Source organism: Vanellus vanellus (genome assembly GCF_965231255.1).
Source record: "Vanellus vanellus genome assembly, chromosome: 14".
In the NCBI taxonomy this organism is placed as follows: domain Eukaryota; kingdom Metazoa; phylum Chordata; class Aves; order Charadriiformes; family Charadriidae; genus Vanellus; species Vanellus vanellus.
Genome location: NC_138919.1, coordinates 16870532 through 16891163, shown reverse-complemented (window position 1 = coordinate 16891163; position 20632 = coordinate 16870532). Strand labels below are relative to the sequence as shown.

Below are 20632 nucleotides of genomic sequence, written 5' to 3'. Positions count from 1 at the left end.
GGTGATTGCTGCTCCTGCTGCCTCTGGAACCGCTCAGTCTCCTGCCTGTGCAGCCTCCTGAAGGACTCCAGCTCCATGTCCACCTCCCTGGGCAAACCGCCCAGCCCCGAGCTGGCGTCGTCTGGCAGCTTGGCCATGAAGGAGCACCAGCTTACGGTGAGCTCACTGGTTTGGGGGGAGGACAGGGGATGGGGAGGAGCAGCTGTGTTGTCCCCAGCCCTGCCATCCTTCCTATGGTGCTCCTCCACTGTCCTCTGCTGTTCCTGGGCTCTGGCGCCCAGCCAGAGGAAAAAAAAATGGATTTGCTCTCTCTGTGCAAAGCTCTATGTGGTGTAAAGCAGAAGTTGGGTATAAGTATCCCACAGAGGAGAAAAGCTCATTGCAGGGGAGGTGAGGCCGGGTGACCTGGCAGGCGCTGGGGGTTTGTCCTCCTTGAACAGTGGATTTCAGCGTGCCCGTCTCTCTGGGACCTGTTTGAGTGATGGATTTGTAATAAGCAGCTCAAAGCAGTTTGGATTATGGTCCTGGCTGAGCCCTCACCATGGCTCCAGCACCCCAGGAGCTCTCTGGTGACCAGAGTAAGAGGACTGCTTTGAAAGTGTAATCCTTTCCCAAGTTTCATCCTTCAGCCCTGTGGCACTCCATTAAACTGGAGCATTGTCCTCACGTTGTGCTGCCACACGCCTGAGGCAGACACAGAAACCTCTGCTCAAAGTGGAATCGCCTGAAATAAAGTCAATAACATCTAGAATACCTTACGTTCCTCTCTAATGCAAGAAAAACCCGCAGTACTTGGTGTGACCCATCTCCACATGCTGCTTATTTGGGTTTGTTTTCTTACCCTCAGTGGCCAGGGCTGCCAAATACGGGGATTAACCGGACTGTTCCGGAGGTTGAGGCTGTCCAAGAGAGATCTGCAGGTCGGGCCATTGCGGTGGGTGAGACAATATTTCCAAATGCTTTGAAGAGATGAGTTCGGCCCATGGGAACGAGACGCTCGTACGGTGTCGCTCGGGCGCGTTCAGGGAGATGATGAAGCTCAGTTAATTGTTGCGTTCTTGTGAATATTAAAAGCTGTCCAAAGGTGGGGAGCCCACCCCCCACCCCGAGATATTCACAGCGAAGAAATGTGCCTTTGCTGTTGCTGGAACTACTCAGAAACGTCTACTGCACTGCTCGAGACTGCGAGCTGTTCGTGAAACCCTCATTAAATTGACGGGTAGCTTGTTATTGTGGAGATAAATCTGGTTCCTATAGTAACCAGTTGCTTGTGACTGGTGGGGCCGTAGAAGCCTGTTTCACTAATTGCACACCCTCCTGATGAGGCGTTGTGTCTGTGCATCACACAGGGTTTTACCAGCACCGGCGCTCCTGTCAGGAGCTGGGAAGGGGATGCTGCTCTAGATTTCCAGCTATGGAAAGGTGAAAATCGAGTTTTTCAGATCTCTGTTGTTAGCTGAGACACCAAATGCACCTTTTGGGTGGGATTTCGAATTGGCGGTCTTCTCTGGAGACCCTCCACCGGGTGCACAGGTTTGGGATCTGGGACTGTGCAACTCGCCCACAGCTGCAGTGCGTCAGGACCCACAACTGACCCACCACACTGCACTTTATTGCTTCACCTGTAGATTAAACGGGCTGAAATACATGTGCTCTTGTACATTATTAATACTGACAAATGTGTTTTAATTCTTCGAGTCAAATTACCGTCTGTGTATCAAAATGAAAGCCTGGCAAAGCAGTAATGATGGATGAGGAGAAGGCTGAGGGACTCAACAACTTTTTTGCCTCAGTCTTGGCAAAAAAGGTAGATCACAAGGGCAGGGGCTGGGGGAGCAACGTCCCTCCTGCTGTAAGAGAAGCTCAGGTTCGTGACCACCTGAGGAACCTGAACGTGCAGAAGACCATGGGACCTGACGAGATGCATCCCGGAGTCCTGAGGGCATTGGCTGGTGCGGTTGCCAGCCACTCTCCGTGAGATTTGGACAGTCACAGCAGTCAGGTGAAGTCTCCGGTGACTGGAAAAACAGAAATATTGCACCCGTTTTTAAAAAGGATAGAAAGGACCCTGGGAAGTACGGCCCTGTCAGCCTCTGCTCTGTGCTTGGGAAGATCATGGAACAGACCCTCCCAGAAGCTGTGCTAAGGCACGTGGAGGACAGGGAGGGGATTTGAGGCAGCCAGCATGGCTTCACCAGGGGCGAGTCCTGCCTGACCAACCTAGTGGCCTTCTGTGATGGACTGGCTACATCAGTGGACAAGGGAAGAGCAACAGATGGTTGTCTGTCTGGACTTCTGTAAGGCCTTTCACGCAGTCCCCCACAACATCCTTCTCTCTAAATTGGGGAGACAGGGATTTGACGGGCGGACTGTTTGGTGGATGAGGAATTGGCTACCAGAAGGTAGTGGTCAACAGCTCAATGTCCAGATAGAGATTGATGACAAGTGGTGTCTCTCAGGGGTCCATACTGGGACCAGTACTGTTCAATATCTTCATCAATGACACAGACAGTGAGATCAAGTGCACCCTCAGCAAGCTTGCAGATGACACCAAGCTGAGCGGTGCCACTGACACGCCTGAGGGATGGGATGCTATCCAGACCAACCTGGTTCAAACTCAAGAAGTAGGCCTGTGTGAACTTCGTGAGGTTCCTCAAGGCCAAGTGCAGGTCCTGCATCTGAGTTGGGGCAACCCCCGGTATCAGCACAGGCTGAGGATGAAGAGATGGAGAGCAGTGCTGCCAAGAAGGTCGTGGGGTTTCTGGTGGATGAAAAGCTGACCATGAGCCGGCAATGTGCGCTTACAGCCCAGAAAGCCAACTGCACCCTGGGCTGCATCCCCAGCAGTGTGGCCAGCAGGTCGAGGGGGGGGATTCTGCCCCTCTGCTCCGCTCTGGGGAGACCCCCCTGCAGTGCTGCCTCCAGCTCTGGGGCCTCAGCACAGGAGAGACATGGACCTGGTGGAGCGGGGCCAGAGGAAGCCACGGAGATGCTCTGAGGGCTGAAGCCCCTCTGCTGGGAGGACAGGCTGGGAGAGTTGGGGGGTTCAGCCTGGAGAAGGCTCCAGTTATTGCGGCCCTCCAGTACCTAAAGGGTGCTTATAAGAAAGATGGAGACAAACTTTTTATCAGGGCCAATCGCGATAGCACAAGGGGTTGGGGCTTCAAACTAAAAGAGGGGACGTCTAGACTAAATATAAGGAAGACATTTTTTACACTGAGGGTGGTGGAACCCTGGCCCAGTTTGCCCAGAGAGGTGGTCGATGCCCCCATCCCTGGAAACATTCCAGGTCAGGTTGGACCAGGAGCAACCTGATCTAGTTGAAGATGTCCCTGCTCATGGCAGGAGGGGTTGGACCAGGTGGCCTTTAAAGGTCCCTTCCAACCCAAACTATTCTATGAAAATGGAGTACCGTGTTTCTGACTGATTGAGTTGTGGCACAAGGCACCGGCAGTTAATTGCTACTTCATAATCGCTCCAGTCCTGCGATGAATTCCAGCTTCCCAGGTACCCCGCGGGCCCCGCACAGATCAGGGCCAACTTGCTCTGATCTGGTTGAACAGGCTCACAATGATTGCTACCTGGGATTAAACAAAATGGGTACTTAGTGAAATGCAATTCCCTTTCTTTGTCACGGATAACTTTAATCAGTGTTTTGGGAACACCGGGGAAATCTGTAAGCGTGCTCAGCTCTATGGCTGTTGGTACCACGGTCCCAGATCTCCGAAGGTTCCCGCTGGCAGCAGCATTGTCACGGCTGAGCTCATTCTGCCGCCTTCTCTGTCAATCAGTTGGAGTCTCGCTGTGTTAGAGACAGAAACGGGGGAAGAGGGAGGAAGAATTTGTCAAGATAAAAGTGCAAATCATGAGAGAATTAACTGGTTTAAACTTTATAAACTTTCTCAAACTCTCTGGGCCCTCAGCTTAAGGTTTTAAGATTGATGAGCAGGAGAGATGCAGCGAGAAGCTGTAGATACCGCTGGTGCTCACACAGAGCTGAGTGCTCTGGCGCGGAAGCCCGGGTGGCCCCGGCACGCACGAGCCCGTGTGTGTGTGTGTGCTGTGTGTGCAGGTGGCCCTTCGCATCCGTCCCATCACCGAAGCAGAAGCGGAGGAGGGAGCTGCCCTCGTCGCTCGCAGCCTGGGTGAGCAGGTGAGCTGGGGCTTGTGCCCGGGCTGCAGGAGAGCCCCCGCGGCGGGCACCGGCCAGTCGGCTTGGCGAGGCCTCCGGGTACCACCCTGGGCCACCACGGGGCTCTGGTTCTCCTGGTTCCCATGCAAACGCTTGCTTTCAAACCCCACCAAACCCCTGGCCCTGCTGGGACACCGCAGGGATGCAGCTCCCCGTGCAAACATCGCTTCTCTTCTCCGCTTCTGCTCCTTTCGCCTCTTGATCCTCTTTTTAAGAGGCAGAGATTGCAGGAGGTCTCGGCTTACCTTTTCTACATCGCTACATCTGTTCACATATTTTTACTGTGCCCTTGGTATTTACCTTCTTTTCCAGTGTAAATCCCATCATTTTCTGTTGTGCTTCAGCTGATCTTTCTCTGAACCCTTTCTGAACGCACGCTAACTCTGTAATATATCGTCTCTTGTCTCCACGCAATAGTCAAATGATAGCAGCCTTCAGAAGCAAAGAGAGCATGAATCTCTCTTTCCTCTTTATGGATTTTCTTACAAAGGCAATTTTTGTTTAGCACCTTACTGGTGAAACATCCGTTTTGGGGGGGTTTTTTCCTCCTTTTCTTTTTTTTTTTTAAAGCAGCCATTAACCTCACAAGGATATCAGCTTTATTTTTATACAGCTTATTCAGACTTGCATCATCTGCCCTGAGATCTATTTTCTCTAATGGGAATCTGGGAAGGAAATGTGCATTACATTAGTCTGAGTAGCTTCTATCTATGAGAATGAGTTTCTCTTAATAATGCAAATAACTGTAATTATGAAAGCAAATTAATTGACTGGGCAGTTGAAGTACTTGGATTTCTTGGTGTATTTTGATTTACATCATGTTCCCTGCTATTTTTACTCCCAGCCTAACTCGTTTAGAACTGCTTCTGTCTGCTCATTAATCCTGACTGAAAATTGACTCTGTTAGTGTCTTGTTCTGTTTTAATGCTTCCGTGCGACAGCAGCAGATGTGTGTTGTTAGAATACTGCCGGGCAGAGAAGGTGTCAGCCCCAGGATGGAAGAGAAGGACTCTTTTGGGTGCATGGATACACTGTGAGCAAAATTTGGATGTTACAAGGACTCAGTAAAAGGGGCCTGAAAGTGTTTACAGAGCAGATTTCCAAAGGAAGCACTCCAAGCTCCGCTCTCGGCTGTCACTCCTGCGTGTACACACGATTAGGTGTCAGCCCATCTTTTGCAGGCAAATGCCGCCGCCGAGGACAGACCGGGAGTTCCCTTCGGAGTTTGTTCTTGTGTTGCTTCAGGTTTTTAAGATCTGAGCTGGACTGGTGAAAACTAAAGAATTAAAAAAAAAAAAAGTAATTCTGGTAATTGAGAATTTGCAGATCAAAACTAGAGATATTTGTTAGAGACTTGGAATTCAGCAGAAAATGCGAAAGAAAAAGCCAAACCAAAGTCTTGACATTTCCTGAACCCCACGGGCACTTGATGCTCATCCCTCTCCCGTGCCTGGCACACCAATGCAGTTATTCTGTAGGTCAAGTGGTGGTCGATCTATGCTCTAATTGCTTATCTAATGATCTGTTTACCAGGAGAGAGTGAAAGCTGCTCTGGAGTAGGAGGCACGGGGTTCTCTGTCCTCCCCTTGAGGCTTGAGCATCTCCTCATGAGCGGTTCAGCAGAGGAGAAAGAATACCATTCTCCACAGTAATTATATACTGTGATAATTATGTACTAAAACAGATCCTAAGGGACTGAAAAGAACCAGAACCAGTTCTGCAACCTGCTGCAACTCCTCTCCCACCCTTGCTTTTTCCCTAATAAAAGCCAGAAATGGAATTAAGTTTCCGTCCTGGAGCAATGCAGACATTTGTATCGGTCCTTCTGCAGGAAAGGCTTTGGAAGATGACTTTTGGAAGATGAGCACTTTTGCTCCCAAAGTACTTAACTATTTTATTTCAAAGCTCCTCGGTCTGAATCTTGGCTGAAAATTGAGGTAAGAGGTCCCGTCCCTCTGCTTTTGTGGGGGTTGGTTGGGTGTCACATCCCCGCAACCACCGCTATTACCCAACGCTGGTGGCTGTTTCACGGCACAACGGACCTCCAAAGCATTTTGCAGCAGCCACTGGTTCTCCAAATTACAGAAGTTGCGACATCGGTTGCAGAGCTTATCGGCCCCCACATTGTGCACATCAGTGTGTTATCCACCCAAAGCTGCAGCGCAGCGTTCCTTTGCGATGGGGATAATACTGTAAGAAATCCCGACCAGCTCTGAACCAAACCCAGACATAACGGCCCTTCTTCTGACTTTATCTTATAACAGAGGGTGGTCCTGATGGATCCAAGCGAGGATCCAGATGACATCTTGCGAGCTAACAGATCTCGAGAAAAAACATTTGTATTTGACATGGTTTTTGATCACAGAGCAACCCAGGTAACTTCCTCCTTTTCCTCCTTTTTTTTTTTTTTTTTTTTTTAACCAAAAGGCTTAACATGAGAAGGGTTTTCCCTGCTTAGATGAATGGTTTTGGCAGGTGAGTAGAAGTGCACATCCCAGAGGCCACATGTCACCCAGATAAAAGGCGATGGTGCTGAAGGAGAGAGGACCGTGAGGGTTTTCCCTTTGTCAGAGAAGTGGGGAGACCCATGCCCTATCCAGTCTGCCTCTCCCCCCCGCATCGGGACTCCCCAGATGCAAGACAGCCGAGCAGAGACGAAGAGCTTTGTCTCCCGAGGTCCCCAGTGAATGAGCTCATCGTCACGTTGCTTGGTCCTCGCTCACACGCTTCTTCCCTGTGCTCCCTCTTGTTTTACGGGCTCACCAATGAGCTCTGGTGCCCCTACCGAGCCGTGCTTTGCACACAGATGTACGGTGCGGTATGAGGCTTCCATCAGCACCTGCATTTTGCCATCATCATGACGCAACTGCAGCCTTGCTCCTCACAAGCAGTTCAGTTATCTGCTCTCTCTTTCACGTGAACCCCCAGTCTAGCACCCTCGCGTGCTACCCAAAACGTTTTTGGAGGCCCAGTGGCACTTCTCAAGCAAGGATAAGGTCAGGGAGAGAATTTACTCCTTTCAGCAGGCACAAAGTAAAAACAAAGCATTTCACGTTCAGAATCCAAGAAAATAATCAAATTTAAGTTCATTCATTTTAAGTAAGCCTCCTGCATCTTGCCCGCCTTTAGAAAATTCAATAAACCTTTGTGCTTTTCTGCTCATTTTGATGATGTGTCAAAATTCAAATGGTTCATGAATCGTTCCAAAGCCCAGGAAATTTGTAAAACATAGTGAGAAAATCACGGGGAATACAATTAGGTATAGATTGTTTGGACAGCTGTTATGCCTGACCATAAATTTATGCTTTTTTGACTGAATTAGGAGGAAGTATATGAGTCCACAACCAAAAGCCTGATAGAAGGAGTCATTTCTGGCTACAACGCAACCATTTTTGCGTATGGTCCAACAGGTAATATAGTCCCCGTAGCTGTACTCCTCCAGATGAATAAAATACATCTGCACAAACGAGAAATGAACTCTAATGCCAATAACTGCTTACAGTTGAGGACAAGACTGGAGCATTAAAATAACATTCTCATCAGGAAGTCTGGATCTTCCTTTAATGCTAAACTAACAGCAAAGTTGCCCTGTTTGAGAAGTCACTTAATTGAGGTGGAATTCAGCAGAGACAAATCTTCCCATTACGAAGGAGGAGGAGATGAGGGCATGTGTACAACGCTGGAGACCGATCTCAGGAGAATAGACACAGCTGTAGAAAGCACCTATAGACTACAGACGATATGAAAATATATTTCTACCCTGGCTCTGAACACCCACAGGGTAGTTAACCTATCTGCCCCTCTGCAAATTCTCTTCCTACCCATTTTGGATGGCACATGCTGTGTCTTTCCCGCGGCAGTGTCATTGTGGGGTTAGAAACAGAAGTAACTGGAGGAAGTTTGGGGCTGAAGGACAGAAATCAGAAGGAAACCAGGCTTTATTTGTTGTGGAAACTTGCTCATGTGGAAGTTGGTCTTTACTTTTCTTTGTATCTTTAACAGGCACGGGAAAAACCTACACGATGCTAGGGACGGACTGTGAACCAGGGATTTACAGCCGCACTCTTGATGACCTCTTTAAGGCCCTTGAAGCTACTGCCGAGGAGATGGAGTACACGGTCTCCATGTCCTACCTGGAGGTGAAGTGCCTGTGTTGCGTGGGTCCGGGCTCTGTGGGAGTTCAGCGAGCCCCTGGGAGCAGGCGTAATGGGAGGTGGGGTGCCCAAGTCTGTCCATCACACGGTGCTGCCCTCGGGTTGTACAGCTGGAATCTTCCCTTTCACCCCAAAGAAACATAGGATCAGCTCAACCCTCTTTGCAGACCTAAGGACCCAGTGCTGGCCTAACACCAACCCCTTGTTTCTTACCCTCAGATCTACAACGAAGTGATCCGCGACCTCCTGAACCCATCCTCGGGGTTCTTAGACCTGAGAGAGGACTCCAGAGGCAGCATCCAGATAGCAGGAATTACAGAAGTCTCTACTACAAATGCTCAGGAGGTACCTGGGGCTACAGTCTATGGTGAGGAGAAAGGGAGGGGGACCGTGCTCGCGTGCAACAGTGCTTTACAATGTCTTGACACTTTCCCATTGCCTGTGCCTTACTCAGTAGCAAGGACCTTGTGTAGTAGGACCTTGGTAGAACTCGATTAACGGGATATATTGTATGGAAAAGGCTGATCATGGAGCCATGTGAGTGGCTAAAGTCCCCAGCTAACCTCCTGCTAGCTCTGCTTCCCCAGGGCGCACACTGCTTTCCTGGAAAGGCAAGAGTGCTTTGATTTGTGTTCGGATCTGTCAAGAAACCATTTGGAGAGGGAGAAGAAATAACGAAATCCCCTTGAGCTACAGTGATGTGCACTTCTACATGTGCCTTGACACGAGATAAACAGGCCTCCCAGGAAAACAGCCCCAAACCCAACAAACCTGCACTTGCAAGGTCACAAGGGGGAGATCTGGGGAAAATCTACAGCAAAACCCCCAGCAGCATGATGGGGACCAGAGTGTGCCCGTGCCCTGGGTGAGGGGGTCAGTCTGCTGCGAGTCACGCTCAAGCAGAGCTGTACATAGAACCATAGAATGCTTTGGGTTGGAAAGGACCTTAAAGACTATCCAGTCCCACCCCCCTGCCCTGGGCAGGGCCACCTTCCCCCAGCCCAGGTTGCTCCAAGCCCCATCCAACCGGGCCTTGAACACCTCCAGGGATGGGGCAGCCACAGCTTCTCGGGGCAACCTGGGCCAGGGGCTCACTGCCCTCACAGGAAAGAATTTCCTCCTAATATCTAATCTAAATCTCCCCTCTTCCAGTTTGAAGCCAGTCCCCCTCATCCTATGGCTCCCCTCCCTGATCACGAGTCCCTCCCCAGCTCTCCTGGAGCCCCTTTAGGGACTGGAAGGGACTCTAAGCTCTCCCCGGAGCCTTCTCTTCTCCAGGCTGAACAACCCCAACTCTCTCAGCCTGTCCTCATCAGAGAGGACATCTCTGTGTGCTTTTCTGTGTCGTTTAGATCATGCAGCTGTTAACGAAAGGAAACAAGCAGCGCACCCAGGAGCCCACTGCTGCCAACAAGACGTCCTCCCGCTCGCACGCAGTGCTGCAGGTGACGGTGATGCAGAAAAGCCGAAGGAAGGCAATGGGCAAAGAAATGCGAATTGGAAAGCTTTTCATGGTCGACTTGGCGGGGTCAGAGAGAGCAGCCCAGGTATGGCTGGATCTCAGCAGCTTTTGGTGAGACCAGGCTGGATTCCCATGGCCTGCCATGCAGGGTCTGCACGCCTGTCCTCATCCCTGGGGAAACCAGCACTGTATGTGTTTCTCCGTCGCTTTAGAGAAGTAGTTTGTACCTGAGACAGCCTAAAAATAGCCAAAGTCTGATGGTATTGGTAGTATCTTTTATTAGACCATCTAGTATCATCAGAAAAATCTGAACCAGCTTTTGGGCGCAGCCTTTGCTCAGGTCTGAAAAAGCAGCAGCGAATTTCACACCCATATAGAAGCTGAGGTCTGTTAGGCAGGGATTGGCAGGGCTTTTGGGGATAAAAATGGTACCAGTGGAATGGACGGATGCTGGTGGGTGGAGAATAAGGTAGCTGGCTCCTATGGGAAAGGGGAAATGCTGGAACTCAGGGACGTGACTGGAGAGTGAGAGATTTTACATACTCGGTGTCTCTACCAAGCCCAGGAATTTTGGAGTGATGTAGTTATGCATCTTAATTTCTGAAATCATCTTTAGAAGATAATTAGTAGCTATCTTTTTAAGAACCAAGAGGTCAGAGCTGGGCCATCTTTCCAAGAAATGTACTCCTACCAGCACCTCTGTGCCTCAGAGTGGGGTTTAACCCTGCACTTTCAGGTTGATTTTTGCAGGAGGCATTGCCTTGACCCCGGCGATGCCGCACACCTTCCCCCGGCGCAGACCCACCGTTCCAAAGTGTGTGTTTTGTCTGTCTGTCTGTCCCCCCTCCTGACAGACTCAGAACCAGGGCAAGCGGATGAAGGAAGGAGCCCACATCAACCGCTCGCTGCTGGCTTTGGGCAACTGCATCAACGCTTTGAGCGAGAAGGGGGGGAGCCGGGCCCAGTTTGTTAATTTTCGAGACAGCAAACTCACGCGTCTGCTGAAGGTACTGTCCGCTGCGGGTCAGCAAGGAGCTCGGTGTGTCTGTTGCTGTTATCACTGCTCAAATCAGAGAGGGCTTGAGAGCTGATCCTCGAGTATCTCCATGCATTGTCTTTATCCAGCTTGGGATGCTCCTCCAGGATCTTATCTTGCATGAGCTTTGCAATTCAATCAGGGCTTGACTTGGACAGCACTGTCTATTATAAACATGTTGTCATCTGCGCTGTTGAGGAAGAACCTCCTACAGGGTTAAGGAAATCCTATACATTTGGGTCATATGTCTCTAAGCTTGTGGGTAATAAGTGATTCTTTTTCCCTTTTTTAATGAACTTACTGCCTTTGAACATTTCATCCCTTTTATAAAATTTGGTTGAAATTGGCCAATAAATTTGGATGTTGTTGGGGCAGGAGGAAGAGAAACCGAGAGTGACTGTGTGCTGTCATAAGCTGTCTCTCCCTTAGGAAATCAGAAAGGTTGCAGACAGGCTCTCTGCTACACTGATTATTTTATGGATCCTTTACAACTTCATTTATGAACCCCACCTCAAGCCTTGGCGCTGAGCTACCGCCGTCCCTGCCTGATGGATGTGCTCTCTAGGGGATGGTGGGGAGCAGAAGGGATGGAGAAAAAGGCAGGCTTCTGTTGTGGGCAGCATTGAGAAGCTGCCAGCGTATTTGTGGAAATTGTGATTTTCTGGCAAAAATTCTTCTTTTTAGGAAGTTAATTACTTATTGATTTTGCTGTTGATGGAGACAGGGCCTAATGAATGGTCTTTTACAAGCGCTTCCTTCACTCCTAATTGGGATTCTCCACCAGAATCTCAATGAACCACAGGAGTACACAGCCACGGTGGTTACCACCGAGCAGTGAGCCCCTGTCATGTCCACACTAACCACATCAACGTCCCTCTAGGACTCGTTAGGGGGCAACAGCAGGACGGTTATGATTGCACATATCAGCCCAGCCAGCACCTCCTTTGAAGAATCTCGAATGACCTTGATCTACGCCCATCGAGCAAAAAGCATCAAGACACAGGTAAACGGGCAAACAACTCACAAGGGAGTGGGGGTTAGGGATTAAAAGTTTGCAAAGCGGAAAGAGAAGATGTAGTGGATGAAGGGAAACAAACTTCAGGAGGGGGCAGTGCAGGATGGCATAGAAGCTCAGTGTGAGTGATAGAAGAGAAGAAAAGCAGGTGAAGGGAAGAGTGGAAAGCAAATTCTGCGGGTCACGGATGAGAAGAGGAATATGAGGATCAAAACAAGGGGGCAGAATGATGGCGAGGAAAAGGTGCAGAACATAAGGAATGACGGGTGGAAGACGGCTATTGGCAGGACAATGTATGGGGAATATGTCCCAGTGGGGGCGCTGGGCCTGGAAGAGGAACAGAAGGTCTGCAGAAAGGAGAGATAAAATGGAGAGGCTTGTGGGGTGAAGGAAGTTGAACAATGATCTACAACAGGGTTTTTACTCTTTGTGGATCTCTGTTTTCCCTGTGGACACACAGTCCCTAGCTTTTCTCTGTTGCCCTTTGGGTGCTTCCCAGTATTAGGGAAAACCACTAATCTACAGTATTCCCCACTCATGAGGGCAAATTCTTCCCCACCGCAGGATTGAGGGCCATTCCAACCAAAAGTGTAGCTTTGTTTGCAGCCATTGTACCAATCATGGACCATGGGACAAATGCTCATGTGTTCTGGCTCACCAGGTAAAATGTAACCTGCGGAACATCTCCTACCACATCGACCAATACACCAGCATCATCACAGACCTCCGCAGGGAGATTGAGCATCTGAAGAAGAGGGTCAAAAACCAGAAGGAGAGAAGTACAGTCAGCACCGACCTCGGGGATCTGCAAGGTAGAGCCAGGAACAAGAACTGTTCTGGGGTGTCTGGAGGGAAGGGAGCTGGGAGAGGAGCCGTGTGGATGTGTTGCAGTACCACTTGGTGGGCCTCCATGCAGATGTAGCAGGGGGAAGCTGGTTCAACAATGCTTGCGGAGAGCCAGAGCACAGAACACAGTCTGATGGGCAGAGCAGGCAGGCGGGGGAAATGAAGTTGTTTTTCTGTGTGAGCTTGTCTCTGATGCGCTGTGTGATGACGGACAACACATTCGACCTTCTCAGCATCTTCCCCAACATTAAAATGTGTTAAATTTCACGAACCTGCCCTTGAAAAGAGCTTTGATATCAAATGGTGGCATTTGCTGTGGGAAGCCCTGACTCTTACAGAGAGGCAACCGAGTTTGTAGCCTGCGTCACTGCAGGCTCTGAGGCTGCGTCAGGACACGGAGCTCTGTTGTATGGTTCGTTGTACCTAATAAATAAAAAAAAAAAGATAGGGAGGGGGGCAGGGCAAAGCTGTTAAAATGTTGATTGTTCTGCCCTGGGGATTGTTCCTTTTGTCAGGGAATCTGGCAAGGAATGAAATAAAAATAGTCAAGTTCTCTGACAGAGAAGACACGAGGTATAATAGGTCTCTGCTACCAATACCCAAGGTCATTTCTAGATAACAAGCACAGAAAACTGATACCTTTTTTTTTGGCCTGTGGAAAGGGGGAAGAGATGTCCCTGCAATGCAGTATCCTCTCAATACTCACAAAACCAGTAGCAATGAGACCTATTTATTGCTAATAATACAATCATAAAAATATATCAGATTTGTTAAGCACATGACTAACTTCAAGAGACTGCAGAATGAAACAGTACTATAAATGAATGACCCGTAACACGTGGACTGAGTGGTTTGGTCCCAAAGTAGTTTTGTGGGGAATTGGCACAAGTTTACCTGGCCTAACGTCAGGTCAGAAACATCTTCTCCTGCAGCAGAGAGGCACGAAGGCTCTGAGGCACACAGTGCCCAGGTGATGAACACCTTGCGGGCACAGCTGATGGGGGCTTTCAGGGAGCAAATGGAGATGCGTCGCAGCCTGACGGAGCTGGAAAACACCAACATTGAGCTGCACGTTGACACCTGCAGGCACCTCCTAACAATCACAGAGTGAGTACCTCCTGAGCTTTCAGCACGATTTATACGTGGACCTCCAACCTCACCATGAGAAATGCCAATATCCTGCGGTCTCCCCAACAGAAATGACAAAAGGATGAGATCAAGTGTAGGTTTGAGATTTACCTGGGTGACAAGGAAAAACTTGGGAGGGTGGTGGTCTGCAAAAGGTACCCAGGGATTTAAGGTAGATTAAGTCCATGCGACTCTGAGCTGTAGATTAAGGTGCTATATTTGCAGCGGGTGATTTCTGCTATTGAGAAACACATCCCTAATCCCTCCTGGTGCTTGTAAGGAGGCTGCAGCCTGCACGTGGTGCTGCACTGAAGTGCAGCTGCCTGATGTAGCTCCAAAAGGCAACCAGCTACCTCTAGCATCGAGTTTAAACTCCAGACTAAAAGTATAAATGGTAGATATCTCACCTCTATTTGGACCCTATTCTGGACTTGTGTTTTAATGGGAAGAACTGGATGGCAGCACAGACTGGGATTGTTGGTCCTTCCATGGTCCAGTCACCCTGTGTTCGTGAAGTGTTTTCCATCCCGATGCATTGCATCTGGGCACAATTTCACATCAGAGAAAGCAGCATCATCCCTTTCTTCTGGATAAACTGTAAGTAGGTGTCAGTGCTCTCGCATTACTGCTAGTCACCCACCTAATGCCACTGTAAAATTTATAGTCCCTTAGGATTTGGGTCATTTGTAGTTAAAACAGTCTTCAGGACATTAAAGGTGTTCAACAAGTATCTGTGAAGAGGCAACAATTTGTGTTGAGGTGGGGAAAAGCAGTGTTCTTGCCATGGAAAGATCACATAGGAGGCCTATCTTACAGACGTCCAAATGGGAAGAAGCTAATCACACTCTTCTGCATGGCTTGTCCAACTCCAGAGCAGCCTGGACTTATTAGTTCTGCTGCTGTCATGCAAGAAGCTGTTGGACAGATACAATGAAGGGCTACGCATGCATCATTAGAGTTATGTCACCATATCCCACAAGTTCCTTTCCTTTTTTGCTGGCAGCTGGGAACGACAGAAGGCTCAGGGTGCATGCAAGTATGACAAGCCAGCGAAGGAGGAGAAAGATGAAAACACGGAGAAGGAAGACAGGGAAGTGGATGTCACAGGTTCACCTGAACCTCATGAAGTTACGGTAGCAAGAGAAGAGATCAACCTGCTGCTGGCAGAGCAGCACAAGACAGCGGCCCTGAAGGTGAGGAGGTGAAGGTGCCCTTCTGGTCGCAACTCTGACCTCTGCCCAGCGGGTGCTTGGGGGCAGGATGGCAGCAGCGTAACTCAGAGAGGTTCTCGTGGTTTTAGGCTAGCACTGTGAAAGCAGTGTGGCACCTGTATTGCAGCTGGACTCTGAAATACTTTGGGCTGCTGAAGGCAGCAGCACAGGAACATTGATGTTTGCATCCTGCCTCTGGCCCAGAGGGACCAGGGACTAGGATGAGGGAAAATTGTAAACCCACTGTCTGGCCTTGCCCACCCATAAGTGAGCTAATTCTGCCCATTTCCCCTTCCAGGGACATTTTGAGGGCTTGTCACTCGCTAATTGTTCAATGTTTTGGTAATCACTTTTGGTGATTATTTTTTTGGCAGCTAATGTTAACGTTTGTGAGTTCCTCTAGGCAAGAACTATGCGTCTGGGTATCTCTGCCATGACTGAAACAGGGTGGCTGCTAGCAGAATAAGCAAAATACTTTTTGTCGATGTTACTTTAATCTCAGCATGAAGGACATAGCAGAGATTTGCTCAGACGCTTTTGTTATCCCAAGAAGCCGAGCTGCCTTGACAACCCCCTATCTATCCTTTTCAGACAGAGCTGGAGCAGCACTTAGCACATGCCAAGGAAAAAGCTTCCCAGATGGAGGTGTTTTTCCCCAGACAAATCACCAGTGAGGATCAGCAGGAGGTGCTAAGGCTCCTCTGCAGAGCCCATGAGCTTGAGCTTGGCAACACAGAGCTGGAAGCAAATACACTGTACAACGAGAATCTATTGTGCCAGAAGGACTTTGTGCTCCAACAACTGCAGCAGCACATGCTACTCTGTGAAGAAATTATTCAGCAGCAGCAGATGCTGATAAAAGGTAAAGCAGTGCCTTTGCTCCTGCTGTCATTAGCTCTGAGCTTTGTTTTCTGCTGCCAAAGTGGAGAACAGTCCACCCAGAAAACCTTGTCTTGGATGTCATGACTCCACAGTTCTCAGCTGTTTCTCTAGGAGTGATCTTTAACTCTTCCTCCCCGTCTCTGCTCCAGCCCAGAACATTCCTGTCCCAGAGACACTGGTGAGGTTACACCACCTACACTTCTCCGCGTTGGAGGAGGGGACGCTGGACCACCTGCTTCTGCTACATTCAGTGATGTCCAGCATGCTCAAGGTAAGGCAGAGCAGACCCTTGTGCTGGAGAATCCATGCTATCCCATGATTTTGTGTCATGGCCACAGATTCAGGCGCACCCAAACCCTGGCTGGGTCCTGGTGCCAGTCAGGGGCTTTGTTTTAGGAACATGTTGTCTCTGGAGCTCCGCTTTCCTTCCCTCCTTCCCTTTGACTCGGAGAATTAATAAGTCGTTTAGTGACAGAAAAGGACCCAGGCAGGGCTGTGCATGAGCCACCGTGTTCACCCTCCCAGTTGCTGTTGCGTTAGATTTGAAAGATATGACTGTAGCTTGGTGGCAAGCAGAAAAGCAAAGGTTAGATGGCCAAACATGCAACTCCACAAGTGACTGCTGAAGGAGACCATCCTCTCTGGAGGCCTCTGCTGGCTCATGGCACAGTTGTTACTGAGGTCCTCAGGTCTTCCATGCAAGAAGGGAAAGATGCTGCTGGCCTCTTTGTCTTTGTAAAACGTGTGTGTGTTTTGAGACAGTAAGGGGCTGCCAGGAAATTGCCACAGTCTTCAGCAGGGAGTCCAACCAGCAGTGTCTCCTGTTTATTATGACTGCATAGAATGAACAGGACAAGGAGTGAATAATAAACTTACTGCTAGTCATGTTGTTATATGAGCAATTAAACTACTTTGGGTGCCCTTCCACAGGAGAGGAGCAAATAACAGGTGGCTGGAACTATGGAAAAGCACATGAGGTATCAAGAGAGTCTTTGTGACCGCAGACTGGGAGCCAGGGCTGGAGGAAGGGCTTTACAGTGAGAAAAAGCTGCTGAAGATCTCATTCTTCCCTCTTCCTGCAGCCCCACAACAGCCCTTCTCTGGATGTAAGTCAGCATCTGGATCCTGATAAAGATGGGGTCAGAAAGGATCTACCTGGGAACATGAAGGGTCTTCCCTGGGGGATGAAGTTTGACATTCCCTCCATCACCCTTGAGTCAGACAGGTAATTTGAATCTTTCTCATTAGACTTATTCTCTAGGGCATGGGGACCTGGCAGCTCCCAGCTAAGTCCCCAAAGCTGGGTGATATCAAACTGGAAGAACCTCCAGAAACTGGAATCTGTAAGAAAAGAGTTTCCTGGTATACTGCTTTGGCAAAGTAGCTCTGTGTTTTAGTAGGAACTTTCTCTGTGAGGGCTATGGGAGACATTTGGATTTGCTTCTGTTGACTGGCAAGCATTTAAACCAAATAAAGCAGCAAAATTTGTGAGGATTGGGACAAAATCTCTCTCCTTCATGAATCCTGAAGTCCATCCTTGCTGTGTTCTTTATTACCACGTTTACCAGGCTCCTTGCTTTCCCCACAGCTTGAGAGCTCTCATCTAGACATGTTTCATCTCTCCCTGCTCATAAAGGTCCTGTGCTTTCACCTATTAATCTCTTGGCATATTCTTTCCACAGTGGCAGTTACAGATCATCTAAAACCACACCCTGTAGGAAGGAGGGGTCTCTGGACACCCATCTCAGCCCAACTTTCTCTGGTTTGCCAAAAAGCCCAGTTCAGCAGGTCAGTATGGCAGGAACTGAATTCAGGGCACATTTGTCATGGATAGCACCTTCCTCTTGTGATGGCAGAACATGCACAGCAGCAAAAGCTATTGTACGTGACAAAGGTAAACCTTGGCAGGCAATAAAATCCCTCCTACAGGACTGGCCTTGGGTTTGAGGTCTGGGATTCGCTTGAGAGGCCAAGGCTTAGATGCCACCTCCAATTTGGGCTCTCCGTGAGCTGCGCAGTCTTTAGTGTGTCCAGCAGAGTGGCAGGTGTTGTAAATAGGGATGCACCATAAAATGCATGGTCTGGTGTGAGGGGACCTGTGTTGTCCAGGGTGATCACCTCCTTTTATGCAATTAACTGATCTGCTCGGCCCTGATTTGGTGACCATCTGGTAAGACCAATTTCACTCAGCACCCTGGAAGAGGAGGGAGAGGTAGGAGCTCATCAGTCTCTTGCTTGTGGGCCCATTTTGTAGCTCGTGGACTCATTTTGTAGCCCTGGCTCTATACAGGAGATATACACTCAAAAAGCTTTGCCTTTGTTTCTCCACACCTAGAAGCTGTTATAACAATATTTCAGGTGAAATTTAATGTCTTCCAAATGTTTGAAAGTGCTTTGAAGGGGAAAAGAATAAAAGCTTTGAATGGAAAGCAAATTATGCTGCAATTGCTTTGATTTTTAGCAGAAACCAACAGGTGTTGCTGCAGGAAAGATGACTCCCAGGCTGCGTTCCCCCACCTCTCCAGACTTGCATGGGAAAAAGTCACCCGCAGACGTTGCTGCTGTTCCACTGAGTCTGGAGACCTTGAAGGAAATTGCTGCCAACACCAAAAGCATCTCCCTCATTGCAGCCAGTCGCCGTTCCAGAGCCCGACAGAGAGAGCTTGGGAGGGAAGTCTCCTCAGCCCACTTCTCTGAGGAGGATATGCTTAAGCTGAAGTATCGAGAGGCCATTTCCACCCCAGACTGTCAGATGAGAGACAGTGCAAGTATAGGGAGTTTGCTGTCGGAGCCCACAGCTGGGAACCAGCTGTGCTCCCCAGCCAGGGGAGTGCTGAAGAACAGGAGACACCAGGAGATGTCTGCTCAGAGGACAGTCAGAAAGAAAAGATCCCAGTCTCTTGAACCAAACTTCCACAGGGTAGGTCCTTTGTCTGTCTTTCTAATGGAAATGGGTTGAGCAGAAGACATAGACCCAATGGAGCTAGGGTGGTTTTTACATATGGTAAGAGAAACATAGTACAAACTGCATGAGGAAATAAGTTAAATATCTTTATTCTTCTATAATGCCCTTGACCTCCTGCCTAAACATGCCTAAAGTCAGGTGCGAAGGGAATATTTTTGGTACAACATTGCAACAAACAGAGTTGAGAGACATCACCAATGAAGTTAACTCAACTTGGTGTCTTTCAGGCCTCAGAAGCTAAGCACTGGACTCCCTCAAGCCCCAGTACAGACAAAGCTTGTGAGAACCACCTATGTCAAGCTAGACTCTTCTATCGGTCAAAAGCTGCGAGTAGCATGTCCACTGCCGCAAAGGTCAAGGTTCCTGTCGGCCACCATTCAGGTAGGGTCCAAAGAGGCGCTGGAGACATCCTGCATCAACTCGATTGGAAAAGATGGATTATCGTGTGAGAAATAAGCCAAAGTAAAAGCTTAAAATCAGATTACTAATAGTTCTGATCTTTTTTTTTTTATATCATCTAAGTAGCTTTTGATGGGTAAGACAGCATATCCTTTGTAGACCACTGCCTCAACTATGCCTCTGTAACCTAGGGGGAAGAATTAGTGTTCAGTCGGGTTCACATGCAACAAGGTTCTGATCTCAGTCTAGTCATTCAGGCAGTTTTGCGCCCAAACCAAGGCTCAGCAAGGAGACCAAGACATGACAGGCTGCACCAACCATCTGTCAGCTTCAGTTGTTCTGCCTTGTGCAGACACAGAAGGCCAGGATGAGTTTAGGGGAACCGGGTACCCAAATCCTATTGAAATAAAGCCAGAATCCTTCCCCATTCTGGCAAGGGATGATGACTGATGCTAATTAGTTTTTCTAACATATTATTTTAATTTAAGAAGTGGTTAACTATTGATTTATATTGCTGCAATTTATTTTGGCTAGCGATTACAAACTCATGCATTGCAAAATGTTTTTTAAACTGTGTTCTGCTCCCACCGTATCTAACGAAGCATTCCCTGCCTTTGATAGAGGGGACTACACTAGAGGTGCTGTCAAAAGACACCGTTCCTGCAGGCACCATCCAGCAGAGCAACGCCAATTGTGTCAAAGGACGGGTCCTCCAGAAGCAAGGCAAGGGTGAGTACGTGAAATACCAGGTTGGCTAGTTCAGCAGGCACTACTAATTCTTCAGCACTTGCTCTTTCGCAATCTGAACCTAAAGAGCTGCAAATGCAACACAAATGGTCCAGTTGGGAAAGCAGCCACATGGGTTATGGGTTTGACAGCCAAGTTTTAAGGCTTCTTTTTTTTTTTTTTCCCAAAAGATGACATGGGCAATGTTCCAGAATGAGTTACACTCCGTCTCCCTCTTAGCCAAAAATAACCTCTCAGGAAGAGAAAATAACATTTTCAGAGGTGTTCATAATCCTAGTCTAATCCATATGTGAAGTACAAAGTTTAATCTGAGTTAGCCATGTGGTAACATACTGCTTCCACTGAAAGTGTCGCCTTGGGATTTTCTTAAGGCAACGATGTTCAGATCTCAGTGCCTTTTCCAAACGCTCCCCTCCACGGCCCGTGGCAATCTGTCTCTTCCCCATTTTGACTGGCAATGAGACTCAAGTCGAAGCGTGAGAAACTTGACCGAGTGCTTCATCTTCCCTCGCTTGCAGGGCCCGCAGAAGGTGCCAGCAGTCGGCAGAAGCAGCAGTCAGGTGCCTGCTGGGGGAACCAGCTGAAGCCTAAATAG

At 48.8% G+C, this 20632-nt stretch overlaps 1 protein-coding gene across 1 annotated transcript; it reads left to right on the top strand.

Annotated features, from left to right (window-relative positions):
* Positions 1–75: 75 nt before the first annotated feature.
* On the top strand, positions 76–20632 carry KIF19 (kinesin family member 19; the record flags this gene model as incomplete). Its single annotated transcript, XM_082490750.1, has 20 exons — positions 76–156; positions 4073–4153; positions 6457–6567; positions 7515–7602; positions 8195–8331; positions 8566–8691; positions 9699–9893; positions 10663–10815; positions 11725–11847; positions 12521–12671; positions 13620–13812; positions 14837–15026; positions 15636–15906; positions 16076–16197; positions 17009–17151; positions 17609–17714; positions 18388–18846; positions 19119–19272; positions 19912–20019; positions 20556–20632. The coding sequence occupies 20 exons, from the start codon at positions 76–78 to the stop codon at positions 20630–20632; spliced, it is 3069 nt and encodes a 1022-aa protein (XP_082346876.1).